This window comes from Heteronotia binoei, chromosome 12 (assembly GCF_032191835.1).
Source record: "Heteronotia binoei isolate CCM8104 ecotype False Entrance Well chromosome 12, APGP_CSIRO_Hbin_v1, whole genome shotgun sequence".
In the NCBI taxonomy this organism is placed as follows: Eukaryota; Metazoa; Chordata; class Lepidosauria; order Squamata; family Gekkonidae; genus Heteronotia; species Heteronotia binoei.
The window spans coordinates 65,685,501-65,702,036 of NC_083234.1; the positions used below are offsets into that span (position 1 = coordinate 65,685,501).

The following is a 16,536-nucleotide window of genomic DNA, read 5'->3' on the forward strand; positions in this document are numbered from 1 at the left end:
TCAGCACAAAGCTATGTCTAACCAAGACACACCACACCTATAAAATGTGCCTGACAAATCTTAGTTTAGATAAAAGAAAAATCACATGTACTGAAGGGACAAAGCGTAATCTACTTTTAACCCACTTCTGTCATCCAACAAAAGGGAGGCAACCCTAACTACCCTCTCAGCAGAAAGGAAGTCAACTACATTCTACTCCGCCCCCCCCCCCGCCAACCTCCAAAAAAAGAGGGGAAAGCTTGTATTATTTCTATGCTGGGGCACTTCCATTCTATTCCCACTAAGAAAGTATACACATTGGTGTTTCTCACAGCACACATTAACTGTACACAACAGAAACACCTACAAAAGCAAGTCCTATGCCCATTTACACACTTTTGTGACCCTTTCTGAGAAGATCACAGCTTTAATTAAAAAGAAAAGTTTGTAATTCTTAGGATTGGGAATACTGGGAGCAAATACTACAGCATGAACTGGATAATCAGAAATCAGATTTCTGCCACAAGAAAAAGCCCTAATCACTGTTTTCCATCTTCTAAAACCAGGCACAGAATAGGGTTGCAAACCTCCAGGTGGAACCTGGAGATCTCCCAGTATTACAACTGACTCTAGACTACAGAGAGTTTTCCTGGATAAAATGACTTCTTTGAAGGTTAGATTCTATGGTATTGTACCTTGCTGAGGTTCCTCCCCTACCCAAACCCTCCCTTCCTCAGGCTCCAGCCTCAAAATCTCCAGGTATTTCCCAACCCAGAGCTGGCAACCCTACAGAGAAGTCAAAATAGCCCAGGAGCAAACAAGACTAAGCGGCACCCACAGAGCTAAAGAGCTGCTGGGGCTTGGCTCAGTTTGCTCCTGGCATCTTGCAGCCCTGTAAATTGGCCAGTCCACCCCCGTCTAAAGTGCACATAAATCAAGATTTTTTTCAATGACTTTTTTGCTTCTAAATACCTACTTCATAATAATTCCAAGGGGAAAATGAGAGTAAACTGTGTTCACCTCACAAATGCCACTGGACTCCTGCTTTATTTTGCTGCTTCACAGTAACAACTTTACCCTGTCTGACATATGCCAGGCTTACAATACAGCCATCTTACATGAGAGCAAAATGCAAAGGTCAGTCCTTCAACTTACGATACATTTGAAAGACATCACTGATCTGGGGCCACATCAACCATCTCACAGTTCAGACCACAACAGCAAGAGAGTAGCAGCAACTAGGCACAGAGGTACCTGAACAGCAAGGTACAACCTTACTTAAAATGAAGCCCGAAGCCAGCACTGCCACAGTGTTTGGGGAGGAACACCCTGCTGAGACTTGGGCTGCATTCTGAAGTCATCAATTTGCAATTAAACTCTGAATGTACTTAAACACAGCTTTCTACTTTGACTGCTCAAACCCCTCATTCCTCCTACCAATTCATCATCACCTCCAGGAAACAGAGTTTATTCCCTACGTGCAAACCAAGATTCTGTACTTTGGTTTAACTCTAGTTTAGACATTTGCACACAACTCTATAGGATTGGGAAGAGCACAGGGTGCTATGCTATGCTTATGCACAGCTGGAAATTAACTGCAGCTTGTTGCAATGTCTCAGTGCAGCCTTACTACTTTCTTCCCTCCCTCCCCAAGGAACTGCACCTAAACAAAATAGCTAGGTTTGGCCTTTTCTATTTTCCCCTGAGCTTGTAGAGATTACTGTGCAGTGAGGGCACCAAAATATTTAATAGCAGCTGCAAAAGAAAACACACTCTTAATTATGATGGTTTTTCAAGCCAGTGAGGAAGGCTGGCCCAATTATATCCCACTAAGTCATATGCATTAGAGGAAACTGACTGTAAATCCTGACACACGAATTTCCTTCCATTGCAGCAGAAGCTGATGCAAGAGATGTTAACGTTCATCCCAAGAAATCAGCTTAGTATCATTCCAAGCAACTCTACCTCTACAGATTCAAGTCTTATTAGTTTAATGTCACACACTTGTGAGCTTTTGGTTTCAAGACTGCCACCCCTGGTCTTCCATTTCAACCTCCCTGGGAACAAACAAACAACCTTATGTGAAATCAGGCCAAGTCACACATTACAGCATCAACAGGTACACTGTATGTAACCTGTAGTACGCAAGACACTCACTGTGTTCTCATTTTTTCCATCAGTTGCAAGTGCTAGGCAACTGCAATGGTCCCCAGCTCCCTACCGCATAATCACATAGCTTTTGCACACCTGAGCATGGTGATGGTGTTTCCTGTTCTCTTCCCACCCAGTCACCTACCACCCCAAATAAAAGACTAGGATAGGGCTGGCTCTGAAATGAAGCTTGAAACTCAGTTCATTTAGAGAGTCTGGAATTTATACTGATAATCAAATCATAAGGCCAGCCTCTTGTTGGTCCCCCCTAAAGTGTGCAAGAAAAAAATCAGGGTTTTTTTTCTGGATTAAAAAAAAATTGGACCCAAAAATTGGTATTTTCCAATATTTTTGAATCCCAATACCGGTATGGTATGAGGATTCAGTAATATTTGGGAATCCCAGTTTTTGGGGGGTCTATTATACCTTATGGGGACCATTAAAGTCACTGGCAAATCTATCCCAGAGTATATTCAGTGGTCTGGGTTGAGGTAGAAGCACCAAATTTGCAGTGTAGCTGCTGGAGCTTCTCCTCAAAGGAATCCCCAAGTTTCAAAAAGATTGGACCAGGGAGTCCAATTCTTTGGGCACCCAAAGAAGGTGCCCCATCCACCATTGTTTCCAATGGGGGAAACTTGCAAAACAATATAAGCCCAGCAGAATGTCCCAGAGAATCTCTGCAGTAGAAAGTGAAGGAGGGGCATTTTTTTTTCAAAGCCAGCAGCAGAATAAGTGTAAAACCAGGGTCAAATCACAACAGGACTAAGATCAAATCTGAGAACCTCTGTAGTAAAAACTGAGGGACAGCATTTCTGTAAGGACAGCAGAACCAGTGCAATGTACTCGTGCCCAGCAGCAGAATCCAGTGATATTGTGACAAATGCCAGCTCAACAGGACTGATGTCAAGCACAGAATCACAATCTGATTCTGCAAGGAACCAAGCAGAATCCACACACACACAAACCCCCCTCCCCCCTAAAAAAGAACCAAAAATGAATGTTAACCAAGTTTTAAACCAAAGGACCAAAGCCAAGAACCAAAACAGAAGGAAGAAAGGAACCCTTGGCCTCCCCACCCCTACAAGCAACCACAAGGCCCAAACAACAATAAAACTTCACACACAAAAAACCCCCTGCAAGTCACTAAACTAGAAGGAACTAAAACGTAAGAATAAAACCAAAGGGAAACAAACAAAAAAAGGCCTGAGACCCTTGGTCTCACCCCACACAAACAACCACCAAGCCCAAATAACAAGTAACAAAAAACTCCAAACTGCAAACCACACCACCAGAAGGAACTAAAACCTAAGAATAAAACCAAAGGCCTGAGGTCCCTGCCCTCACTCCACCCCCCCCACACACATACAACCTACCACTCACAAAGATCAAAGAACAACTGACACTAAAATAAGAAAATTCTTTTTAAAATGTTGTCAGTCAAATCAATCGCTGTCTTCACTCTTCTCCAGGCAGGCAGGATCCAATCCAAAATCAACAGCAGAAGCCAAAGCCAGTGCATACTCTCCAAACATCTCTCAGCAACAGAGGCTAGCTTGGCCACACCCTTGATTTTACTAATTTCAAAAAGAGAAACAAACTTCTGTGATTGGCTAACAAGCAGCGTTCCCCCTAACCTGAAATCTTATTTGCCAGATTGCCACTGCTCCTTCCCTTCTCTCTCCTGTTCCCTGGGAAATGGGTGGGGAAAGCAAGGTAGTTACTATGTTGGGTTTCACATGTGAAGCCAACAAGTTTGCAAGTTGCACTAGAATAATTTTTGCCAAGCACTGGAAAAAGCAGGAAATATCAACTATAGAAGAACTTGTTCAGAAGATATTAGAAACAGCTGTAATGGATATTTTGACAGACATTTTAAAGGATAAATCCAAACAAGTGTTGGAGAGATGGGCTCCTTTTTATGAATGGATAAAGAAGAGATGAATATGGAACTTTTTAGAACTTTGATACGACACTGATACCAGTTAAAAAGTAATATTGAATTGTAAGTTAAAATATGTTTTTTATGTAATTTCGAAGTCTACTGCTTATGGGTTAAAAAAGAATGAAGACAATTACTTTTGGGTTAAAAGAGAATGAAGACAATTATATTGTGTTTCTTTAAACGCAATTATATTGCGTTTAAAGAAACGCAATATAAGCTCTTATCCTTCCTTCCCCCTTTTTCTTTTTCCCATCCCCACTCCCTTCCTATATACTTATGCAATTTAAAGAAAAATTAAACCTTGCAAGTTGCAAACCTGCAATACAATGTCATGGCAAAACACTGCAATGATTGGCTCTAAGGCACTACAGCTCCCCCTAAGGTGCTTATGTCACTGGGCTGCAGAGATGCCTCTTCCCCCTCCCTTCTAGTTGCCCTGGAAAACAGAGCAAAAAGTGGGGAAAAGCCCTAGAGGAGAACTGAAAGTTAACTTTATCATCCTTTAAATCTCTCCACCAGCAGCTATTAGGTATAGCTGGATATACTTTTAAAGAATTGGCTTTATTCAGCATCAGCTATACTGACAGCCGGTCAGATTCTCTGATCTGTATTCTGCTTTAAAAATACCCCAAAATACTGTTATATTTTTAGGGTGGTTTTTTTTTTTTTTTGCTTGGATACAGCTGAATGCACATCCCTAGTCCCCTCAGCTTTCTGAGGGTATTTGGCTAGAAATGTGAGAGCTCAAGGGGGAGAAAGGAAACTTGAAAATTCAGGACACATAAAAACTCCTAAGAAATATTTTTTCTCTCTCTCTCATTCCAAATGCGTAACATGAAAAGTTTGATAAGTTTCTAATTTTTTTAATTTAAAAAAAACCTGCAAAATTTGAAGAAGCACTGGGAAAAAACCTCTGAAATATTTTGTGCTTTGAAATGACTGAAAGGTTATCTTCACTTTTAAGTCTGAAGGAAATTTTGGGAAATGCTACATGTTTTCTTGTGTTAAATCAGTGAAGGTATGAAAGAAAAATCAATACTGCATATATTTCAGTTTTTCTGAAAATGTCTGGGCTTTTTTTCATTGAGGGGAAACAGAATTTTTTCCCCATGACTTGAAAATTTCCAGAATTTTACAATTGTATCTCTGGCACATGGATAAGTCAAACAAGTTCATAGCTAAGCAAGGATTTGAACAGAGTCTTAGATTTGGTGCATCATGCACTAAACAAAATCAGACATGTACGCACACACACACACACTCAAACACGGCTGCCTAGGAAGGAGTTAAAACATTCTATGTATCAGTAAGCCTCGTTTTTCTTCTGGTGATAAAAAATTGCAATGAGTTTGAATTATCCATACCAAACACCTAAAGCAATTCATGAGGCAACCTTGGAAGAGGACAAGGTTTTACCTTCAACAGAATAAGGGCACTGATTACTTTTAGAGTGGCGGCAAAGCAATCCCAAGATATTTCAATAACACACACCTGTTTATAACCCTTACACATGACAAGTCTAGGATCAAGCTGCTTTGGAAGTAGATCCAGAGCTCATATAATACCAACACCATTGCAAGTGATGCTGTAATCAGTACTCAAGTAGACACTAAAATCAAACAAAATGTTCAGGCTTCACCACTTCATCCAAAGTTGCCCAATAAGTCCAAAGTATTTTCCTACTTGTTCAGACTGTGGGGCAAACTGCATAAGTAAGCATTTAACATCCATCCAACTTCTACCTATAATGGGTGAGGAAATTAAACACATTTATTCATCTCATGTCATATGCAATGCAAATTATAAATATTGGCGAGTCAGGATACATTTGTCATCTACACACCATGTTTAAGCATGGCGGGGGAAAACAACCACTTCATGTCACTAAGCAGAAATGAGTGCAACATAAAATATTTTACACAAACGTTCTTATGAATCAATCCTAATGCTACTAACTATTTGGCCCAGACTTGAATGCCAGAATTTCCTGCACATTAAAAAAACCCAGCTTAATGCGAACAGCAACCCTACTCCAAAGGGAAAATGGCTCTATTACCCTTTTTTGTTTGATCTTCTAGTTCTTCTATCTGCAATATAGAAAAACATGCCAAAATGTGGTCCTCCATAATCCCCTTCCCTGCATTCAGAAACAGTGCATTTCAGCATTTTATCACCACATTCTGCAGCACATATAAATCAGGTGAGTCTAAGATTGCATAAAGGACACATCCCTTGTCTTCCTCTGATATGTCCAGCAGACTATATAATATCACACTGAAGAAGATTCATTACTAAGTGGCTACATCATTAAGAATAGTATGTTTCTGGTTCTACAATAGGATGCCATGCCTCTGTGCTTTTATTTGTAAGTACAACCTAAAATAGCATACCTGTCGCTGCCATAAGTTTGGAAATATATTTCTGTACATCACTTTCTTAGGATGAAGAGAAAAAAGGTATAGAAATATCTCAATTTCTGGTTTGCCCATACCCAAGAAACAAGTCAGGGACCACTTTCTTGCTTTTCTTTGTTTCTGCACTGCATGTATAAGTGTGCACGCATACACACACATGCTTTTTTAACCCAGACTTGCTAGCAATAGAGTAGTTAACAAACATTTATTAACTCATTCTCCCATTCTGACATGTTACTGTTTTATTGGTTTCCCACAAAAGCTATCCAAACCAAATGTTCTTTCAATTTATTAATTTCACTATTTTGCCATTGGATTCTAACTTTATACCACTTTGCATTCTAAACCACTGCCTACCAGCTGTAAGTAGCTCTGCTCACTGTACCCCATTCCATTGTCTGATGAAGTATGCATGCATACAAAGCTTGCATTCTGAATAAAACTTGGTTGGTCTTAAAGATGCTACTGGACTCCTACTTGTGTGTGTATGTATAAAAAGTTAATCAAGAACAATAAATGAATAAATCACCCTTATAAAGCACCATCACCACTACCATTACAACCCTGGCTGCCACTTAGAAGCCAAACTAGATATTATTTTGTAACGCTTCCTCAACAGCTCAGGCTTTTGGCAAACTCCCAAGGAAAAGGTGTTCCATAGTTGTGAGGCAGCCTCCAGGGCTTTCTTCTCATTATTCTCTTTGCTGTCTGAATAAGCTGCAAAGAAAGCAAACTTTTGTAACATCAAGAAGGTCACACCCAAGACATGAAAAATTCACAAGACATGCAAAATCCAAAGAAGGTCTCAATTGCCTTGTGGAGAAACAAGCCCTGGAACACTTGAGTTCTCTCACACAACCAAAGGGGGGGAAATGCATCTTCACTACTTCCTAGCCACTGACCCATTCAAAACTGCCAAAAGGTCAAGTAACAAACAGTGGACTTATAGCTTTCTAAGTCAGTTGAAGTCAATGAGCTCAAAATGGTGCATCTTGCTTTAAGATTTCTCTGAAAATGACTTCACATGTGATCAAAGAAAAAGTAATGTCATCCAAAGTTATCTACAATAAATGCAAAACATCCTTAATCCTTGGGCTATTTCCATTCTTCTGGGTAGGTGTAGATAGCCAACCTCAACATTTATTTTGTTATCCAGGGATTAAGAACTTAATGGAGTAAAGCAACTACGTACTTTGGTACATGTCCAAAAAGAAGGAGAGCGCCAGTGCAGCTTCTGGGATGCTCCTAACAAGTCACTGAATTCTATGCCACCAGACAAATGACTGATCAACGATCAAGCACAATCCTTCAAGCAACACACATTCCCCACATTTTCTGATCAAAATACTGAGCATGTACTGGGTGCTCAGAACCACCACTGCACTCAGAAGCCCTTTCCTGGCCCAAGTGGAAATAGTTAGAGAAAAAGAGTTTAAAGTCTACCTTCAAATTAATGATGGCATTCCCAGGCAAGTCAGGAGAGAGAAGACTTACTTGCCAGAGTAGTATAGAAAAAGGGCTCAAAGTGTTATTTCTTCTGAACATGCATGTATGTATGTGCACATGCTTGTGGGGCACACAGAGACACACAGGATGTACAATACAGAGAACAGGCAAGAAATTCACTTATTACCACTTTAAGCTACAGCAGAAGCCAAACCAAAACTGGGGCACCACTTCCAATTTCTAGGCACCAAGATCAATGTTTTAAAATGGCTAGTTGCAAAGGAATGACTAAACACAGTTTAGACACCTGGGATTTCTTTCTACCCTGGAAACAGAAACTATAGCATCTTTCCACATCACGATAGCTACTTCAGAACAGTCTAATACATTTGGACACTTCATAAAAATTCAGTATACTTGCTGCAAGAAGAAATGTATGAAAGACTGTAGGTGGGTGGTGATTTGCCCCAGAAAACTGTGAATTTCACCCACCATCACAGATGCCAGAACAACACAACAGCAGGTTAGATTGTGAAGTGGATATTGCAGTTCCAGTGGGGCAGACAATTATTCCAAACCTGCTTTCCTACGAATTCTAACCAATGTACTTTCCCAGGGGTGGGGGCAAGGACAAAATGGCTGAATGCAGAAACTTGTGTGCAAAGTAGCCAAGGGATTAAGAATAGGGATGTGAATCTGTATATGGAACTGAAAGCCACCAACATAATCTACATCTGGGTGCACGCACACATGCACATTCAATTTTCACCCATAGTTCCTGAAAGCAAGGGTATATTTTTTTAGAAGAAGAAGATATTGGAATTTTATCCCGCCCTCCACTCCAAAGAGTCTCAGAGCGGCTCACAATCTCCTTTACCTTCTTCCCCCACAACAGACACCCTGTGAGGTGGGTGGGACTGAGAGGGCTCTCACAGCAGCTGCCCTTTCAAGGACAACCTCTGCCAGAGCTATGGCTGACCCAAGGCCATGCTAGCAGGTGCAAGTGGAGGAGTGGGGAATCAAACCCGGTTCTCCCAGATAAGAGTCCGCACACTTAACCACTACACCAAACTGGATCTCCTTCCTTAAAGATGAGGAAGGAGGAGGAGGAGGAGAATGTTTGGGTTGATTATCCAATATTGATTTATTTAGAGCATTTTTATGCTGCCTATCTCACCCAATCAGGGTCCCCAAGGTGGTAAACATAAAAAAAATTAAAACATCCGAACAACTAAAATTATTTTGAATTTTTTAAAACAGTTCAATAAAACACACAAAAAGCAACAAGAGGAAGAGTAGGAGGAGGAAGAAAAGGAGATTGGATTTATACCCCACTTTTCACTCAAAGTCTCAGAGCAGCTTACAATCTCCATCCCTTCTTCCCACAACAGATACCCTGTGAGGTAGGTGGGGCTGAGAGGGCTCTGAGAGAACTGCCCTTGAGAGAACAGCTCTGAGAGAACTGTGACTGACCCAAGATCACCCAGAAGGCATCATGTGGAGGAAGAGTGGGGAATCAAACTTAGTTCTCTAGGTTAGAGTCCATCACTCTTAACCACTACACCAAACTGGCTCTGGAGGGCCAGTAACCATTATCAGGTGTATGCCAAACAAAACAAGTCTTCACCTGCTGGCAGAAGACACCCACAGAAGAAAACAGACAAATCTCCCTAGGAAGGGAGATCCAACGTTTTGGTGCCCTTGTGACAGAGAATGCTCTTTCTTGGGTTGCCACTCATCAAGCCTCCATGCTGTTGGGCAAAAAACTCCATAGAAGGGACAATTGTCACACTTCCTCGCACCCAAGTCTACTAACAAGTTCAACAAATTCATACATCAAACTCATATATTAACAGCACCCCAAAAACAATCCTTTCCCCTTGCGCTAAACCAAACTGTCATAAATGTTTCCAACCTTTGCATGCCTGAATAAACACAGAGATGTTTGCCATCTCTAGCGACCCAAAACAGTAGGAGAAAACCAGGGACTAAAAAAACTGTTAGGCTCTTAGAAAAGCATATACACCAAACAGAAAGTTCTATTTAGTGGTTCATGTTTTTTTAAACATTTATAATAGTGTCAATATCACCTGAAAAGTGTTGAGGATTACAGTATATATACAACCTGTTCTTGTCAGTCATATTATACATTCCCTGACAAAGAAGTTGCTTTGTAAATAAAATCAGGTGTTTCAAGGACAAGCTAGTATCATGACTGAGTTTTCTCCTTTTTACTGGTAATATATAGGCTGGTATAAACATCACAAGTTCATACAAAGACAATATAATGCAGGGAGAACAAAAATCACAGCCATAGTTCAGTCCCAATCAGAAAGAGTGCAAAGCCAAGAAGATTCACAAATTACAGCAAGGTTTCGAGATGTCAGTGAAGGGAAGTCACTGCTGGATAAAAGAGGAGCTGTGTGCACATCAACAGACAGTCTTTGCTGTTTTGCCAGAGCAGACAGAGCCTGCTTCTGGATGCAGAATTCTAAACAGTTCACTTTTTTGCAAGGATAACAAGTCAGCTGTGATACACACGACAACCTTGACAAGACATGGCAAGAACACCCCATGTAAGAGCAAAAGACCAACAAGGTACACACAGTGACAGATGGTTGTTCCTCTCTCTTCTTCCCGTTAGAGAGAACCTTAGAAGCTTGGAGCAAACATGCAGATATTCAAGCAACAAACCCTGACAGCTAAAACATGGATTAATCAGAACAGGGCTAGACAAAACATTTACTTACTAGAACAAAACCTTTCCTCACAGCAATTTCTTAAGATTCTGCCATTCAGATCCAAAAGTGGAGCTGAGGGCACTTCAAACCTCTTTAGGGTGGCACCTGCCATTCTCTCGGATGAGCACAGCATGCTCCAAAGTAGATCCAGGAAAGACTTGAAGACCGTTAAATCCCTTCCATGTTACCCATAAGGAAAGGAACAGAACAAAAGAAAAAACAGGAAAAGCTCCAGGAGTGTATATGTGGTGGGGAGACATTACAAAGTGCTAAAAGATAATTAAGCTATCAATTGCAGGAGAAGGAAATCAACCCACAGCAAAGTGACAGCCATACTAAAGAGTCTCCTGCATCAGCATAAAGAATGTCTAAAAAAAATCCCACTGTTTGGCAGCTGGAGAAAGGGGGGAAGAGAAGGGACACTTTCCATTTTAAGATGTGGCCTAAATTTAAACATCTGCAGAGACGGGAGCTTGTCACAAAGGTGCCAATCCTTCAGGGATGGAAGAGACAATAATCCGGTAGGTCCATTGCATGCCTGCAATGGAGTGTAAAAGGAGATAAGGAGACAGTAAGGAAACAAAACTGCCTAGCTTCTCTACATGGGTGCATTGCAAGGGCTTGGAAACAAACAAGAACAACAACACAAATCACACACAGAAAAGCACTGTGTCTGCCTAACACTCACTGTCTCTGATTAACAGAAATAAGGCATGAACCCTATCATTAACAGTGGAAGTGTCAATCAACAGCAGCAAAGGCTTCTGAGTATCTAGGCACCAGAGAGCAGTAGAAACTGAGAAAGGGCATGGGAAAAAATAGATTGAAGAACGAACTGTCCTTCAGGTTTGCACAGTTGCCCCATGTTACCTTCTTCCTATTACTCACCGAGACATGTCTATATGTCAAATGAGCACTTCACCTCCCCACTTCCAGACCTAAAATAGGAAATGACAATCACACTTCTCATTAAGGGTTCTCTTATTTGGCACTCAACAACTCCATAACTTCATTGCCAATATGCTGATGCGCTCCACAGCTTAGCCTGCCTTTCTCCTCTTCATGCCATTCCCTGCTCCTATGGCCCACTCAAGCACAGCCCAAAAACTACTTTCATCCTCCATTCCAACACACCCTTCACCCCTTAATCCTGAACCACCTGGTCTGTTCCCCTTTTGTCCACAGTAGAATCAAAAGAATCAAAACCCATCATTCTGCCCCACATACACACATACCAAGACTGGGGAAGACAAATTCTCTCAGACAAGGAATGGCAGCTAAGTAATCACCCATAATCTTAAACTAACAAGATAACAGCTACACTCCTTAGATTACCCCCAGTAAGGCTTCCCAAAACACAGAAGAACATTTGTACAGCTGCAGCATCTTTTCCACAAGTTTTCCTGGCAGATCATTTAACCACCATTCCCCACAACCCCCAACTGTGCTTCTCACCTCTCTGCCATTTCCCATTCAGTTAATTCTGCACAGTTTGCCTCCCCCCCCCCACCTGCTCTGTGTCTGTACGTTCTCTCTCCTTTCTCCAGCAGCATTCAACAAGATGCTAGTTTGCCCTGCATTAAGCTGGCTGGCTGGCTTGCCACGGTGCCTTGCCTATTTCTGTGCCCTGCTTGACATCTTACACAGACAAAACAACTGCATTCCCCCTCTCTTGGTCCCTTTCTATTATTATTTAGGATTGTTGTAACTGGTACCTTTCTGCACACAGTGCTATCCTTCTGTGGTATCCCAGAATTTTCTCTTTTAACTGGTACATTATGTATTGGATCCAAGCAAGTCTCTCTTCCTTACCCACTAGGGAAATCACTACAGCCAGCTATTCACTCAAGCTCCCAAATCCTACTTGTCCCTGTTAATCTCTCACTTTGCCTAGGGACAGCAGCAAGTGGTTTTTCACCTACACCACTTCAGAATTCTCTCTCTGACTCAGTCTCCTGGAAATTACATTTTGTAGTGCATTCCTCCAAAGTGCACATCCCTACCCAGGAGTCTAGTGGCACTTTGAAGACTAGCAAAATTTTATTCCATGGACTACGGACTAGAGCCTCTTTCAAGAGTAGCCACACACACCCCGACCAAATACTGGATCATGTCCTCCAAAGCCATAGGTTTTTCCTGTCACCATATCTCATTTTATTTAAGGATATCTCTGTTTTTTAAGACCACATGAAACTGTTCCTTCAACATCCCCAAAGGTCTTTTCTTCTATTCCTCGCACAAAATGTCTATCTATCTCTCCAAGCCATGCCGTTAGTATACGGTCAGTCCTCTTTCAAAACCTTTTCACAACCCATCCTCTATATCCAATACTTCTGGGACATACAGAGTTCCTCATGACCCCCACCATTCAACCCCTATTCGATCTTTCCAGTGAAAAAAAAGCCTTCCCTCCAGCTTTGTACCAGAGCTTCTATTGGCAGTACGTCATGTCAGACACTGCCTTCCCCCTTGTTATAATCATCCTCCCCAAAACTTACCCGGAAAGGCATACTATTTCCCCTTGTGTATTCCTAGTCATCCATCATTACAAAACATTTAATACTGTTCCTAAACCACCACCACTATTTGTACGACACTGCATCACCAAGCCATTCGCTTGTGGGGGGTGGGAGATGGTAGACTATGTATCCATTGCACTGACAGCTTGGGAAAAATGAATATCCGTTGCATTTCCATGGGTCAAATCTTATACTGCTCCTGCACATTAAGTGAGGAACTATATCCCGGTGCACTAAACAGTAAGCAATTGGCAGGGGCTTGTTTTTAAGTTGCACAACACCCAGCACAACATTAAACATAAATGTATAATCACACACTGTGTTTGTTACCCCATTTCAGTTTACCTTTCCAAGACATTCAAATACACACACTCAGGATATTCAAACACACACTCATCACCTCCCCCCTTTCATGACAAAGGGGTCACATTCATTGTATAGCCTTCCACACTGCCTTAGGACAGAGGCGATTGCAAGACAAGACAAATCTACTTTCACAGACCTCCTGCTTTTGCCACTGAAAAACAAAACAGGCATATATTCTGAAACCCTCCAATGCCCGCAGGCAGATAGTTCTTTCTACCCTGGCACAAGGAAAGGGCGTCATCTGCCTGTCATTCCACCCTATGCCATGGCCAACAGTCCTGTCCCACTAGGTGCAGCACCTCCATAGCTGCCCCCTTTGTTCACAAGCTGGGCATCCTCTTCTACTTCCCGGAAGGAACCCCACTGTCACTGCCTCCTCATTTTCTATCCCGGACAGAGAGAAAGGAAGATTTTTCAACTTCTCCCCCGCTACAAGGGGGTCTACCCATCATCCCAGGAAAAGAAGAAAGGTGTCTTCCCCTCAATGCATCCAAGGGGAGCATTCCTTTCTAACCTCAGCCAGTCAGCCAAGCAAGACCTTTCTCCCCCAGGTTACCCCACCATCCCCTCCCTCCCCGCCCCCACATGCAAGCAGGTGCATGTACTTTTGTAGCCCCCCCCAGAACAGAAAGGAGTGCAAGGGATGCCCACCAGGGAGGGAGCTCCAGACTACCTTTGCCCAAGAGTGTGAGGAGGGCACTTCTACTTTTTGCCTCCCCACAGGGGCACAAAGGGGGCAGCCCAGTCTACTCCCCCTCCAAATACACCCCCTCCCCAATCCGCTGGCTTTGCTCCTTACCAATACTCCCTCTAAGCGGTGCAATCTTGTGGGCAAAAAAAATTCTACTTTGTGAGCTCCTGGCATTAAAGTTGCGAGCCACTGCATCCATCCGCTTGCTCCGGGGTCATTTTTCCGGAGCGAAGACAAAACGGTGTGTGCGCTCAAAGCTAAAAAAAAACAAAAAAATCCCGTGAGCTAGCTCACCCTAAACTCAGTTTAGAGCAGGGGTGGCCAAACCTCCTTAACCTAAGAGCCACCCAGAATAAACGCCAGATGTTTGAGAGCCACACGCCATGAATATCAGATGTCTGAGAGTCACAAAACAGGAAGGAAAATAGATGGCGAGAGAAAGGTGGAAAGAAAGCAACTTTAACTTTCAATGCATTCCCCAAGCCTCTGACTGGCTTGGAGAAGCGATTTCAAGAGAGAAATGCCTTCTCCAAGCCAGCCAATGGGGCGGTGGGGGCTTCAAGAGCCACACGATATGTGCGAAAGAGCCCCATGTGGCTCCCGAGTCACCCCTGGCTTAGAGGGAGCCTTCCCCCCGGGCTTCCTACTCCGCATTCCCGTCCTCCCCCCGGTCCCGCTCCTCCTCACCCAGCGTGAAAAAGGGCAGCTCGGTGTTGTCCAGGTCATCCTGCACGGCCACCCGCCCGGGCAGCTCGCTCCGCACGAAGAGCAGCAAGCGGGAGTCGCCGGGGACCCAGCCCGGGGCAGCAGCAGCGGCGGCCGAAGAGGCGGAGGAGGAGCCCGGGGGACTGCTGCTGCTGCCGCCGCCGCTCCAAGCGATGTCGCTCTCCCGCAACACCGGCAGGGTCGAGACCGTCACCGTCTTCTCCCGGCACGGGCTGCCGCCGCCGCCACCGCCGCCCCCTGCGCCGCCTCCTCCGCCGCCCACCGGCTCTCCCCGCGCCGCCGAGGAGCCGGGCCCGCTGGCCAGCAGGAGCAGCAGCGGCAGGAGCGGCGGCGGCGGAGAAGCGGCGCTGGCCGAAGGGGACGGGCAAGCGGCCGGCAGGAGGAGAAGGAGGCGGCGGCGGCGGAGGAGCGAAGGACGGGCCGCTGCCATGCCGGGGCTGTGAAGAAGGCGCGCGCCAGAGAGAAGCTGAGGGGAGGAAAGCGGCGAGAGGAGAGCGGGACCCCGCCGCCGACTCCGCCGCCTGCCAGACACAGGCACCAACCCCGCTCCGCTCTGCCTTGCCTCGCCTTGGCTCCGCCCCCGCCTCGGCTCCACCTTCCCGCCGCCTCCTTCCCTCCCTCCCTCCCTCCTTCCTCACGCCGGCCGAGCGAATCCCCCTCAGCGAAACTGGGCCGGGCGGCGCAAAAAAAAGAGAGAGAAATCCACGCCACGTGAGGCACGAAATGCGCGCGCTTTTGGGGGCCGCGTGGTGTCGGCGGCTACGGCGGTTGGGGGGGGGGGGAGGCGGGGCTGTTATTTTGCTGTTCTTTCTTTTCCCCTCCCTTCCAACCAAGAGGCGATGCGGGGCGGGGGGGAGGAGTGAAGAGACACCAAAGCAAGAAGGGCTCCTGCGAGCCGTGGCCGTTGGCTTAGACACTTTGTGGGGGGTCCCCACTGAGTTCAGGGACCGGCTCGGCTTCCCCACCCCCGCCCGGGGAATGAGGCGTCGCGCGGCCGCCTCAGGCTTTATAGCGCGCTTGGAGGGATTCGAAGCGCCGCGCTGGTCACGCGCAGGCCTGGAAAGCTCGCGCCCTTTCGAAATTCGGCTCCCCCCCCCCGGAGATGGGGGCGAAAGAACTTCCAAAGGAATCTGCACGCCTTTTTAAAAAGTTGTCAGTGGTCGTGGGGGGGGGGGGGATACTGAGCAATGTTCCCTCTAAGCTGCAGAGTCTTGTGAGCAGAAATTCAAGTTGTGCCATTCAAGTTGTGCGCTGCTGCGTCAATTATTGTGCTCTGCGCTCATTTTCCCTGTGCTAAGCCAAAAAAAAAATGTGAGTTAGCTCAGGCTAACTCACCTTAGAGGGAACACTGATACTGACCAGCGTTCCCTCGAAACTGAGTTAGCTGAGCTAGCTCACAGATTTTTAGCCTCCAGCTCATACATTTTTGTCTTAGCTCAGGAAGGATGACCCCAGAGCATACTAATTTATGCAGTAGCTCACAAAGTGGAATTTTCGCACACAAAACTCTGCAACTTAGAGGGAACATTGATACTGGCTCGCCTACCCTCTCATTAACATA

General features: G+C 44.6%; 1 protein-coding gene across 1 annotated transcript in view; it reads right to left on the reverse strand.

Moving 5' to 3' along the window:
* The window catches only part of ASTN2 (astrotactin 2), an 899,029-nt gene extending 883,624 nt beyond the window's left edge, over positions 1–15,405 (reverse strand). The window contains exon 1 of the mRNA XM_060250629.1: positions 14,937–15,405. Within this exon, the coding sequence (XP_060106612.1) occupies positions 14,937–15,405 (469 nt within the window). The remainder of the gene's footprint in view (positions 1–14,936) is intronic.
* Positions 15,406–16,536: the final 1,131 nt, after the last annotated feature.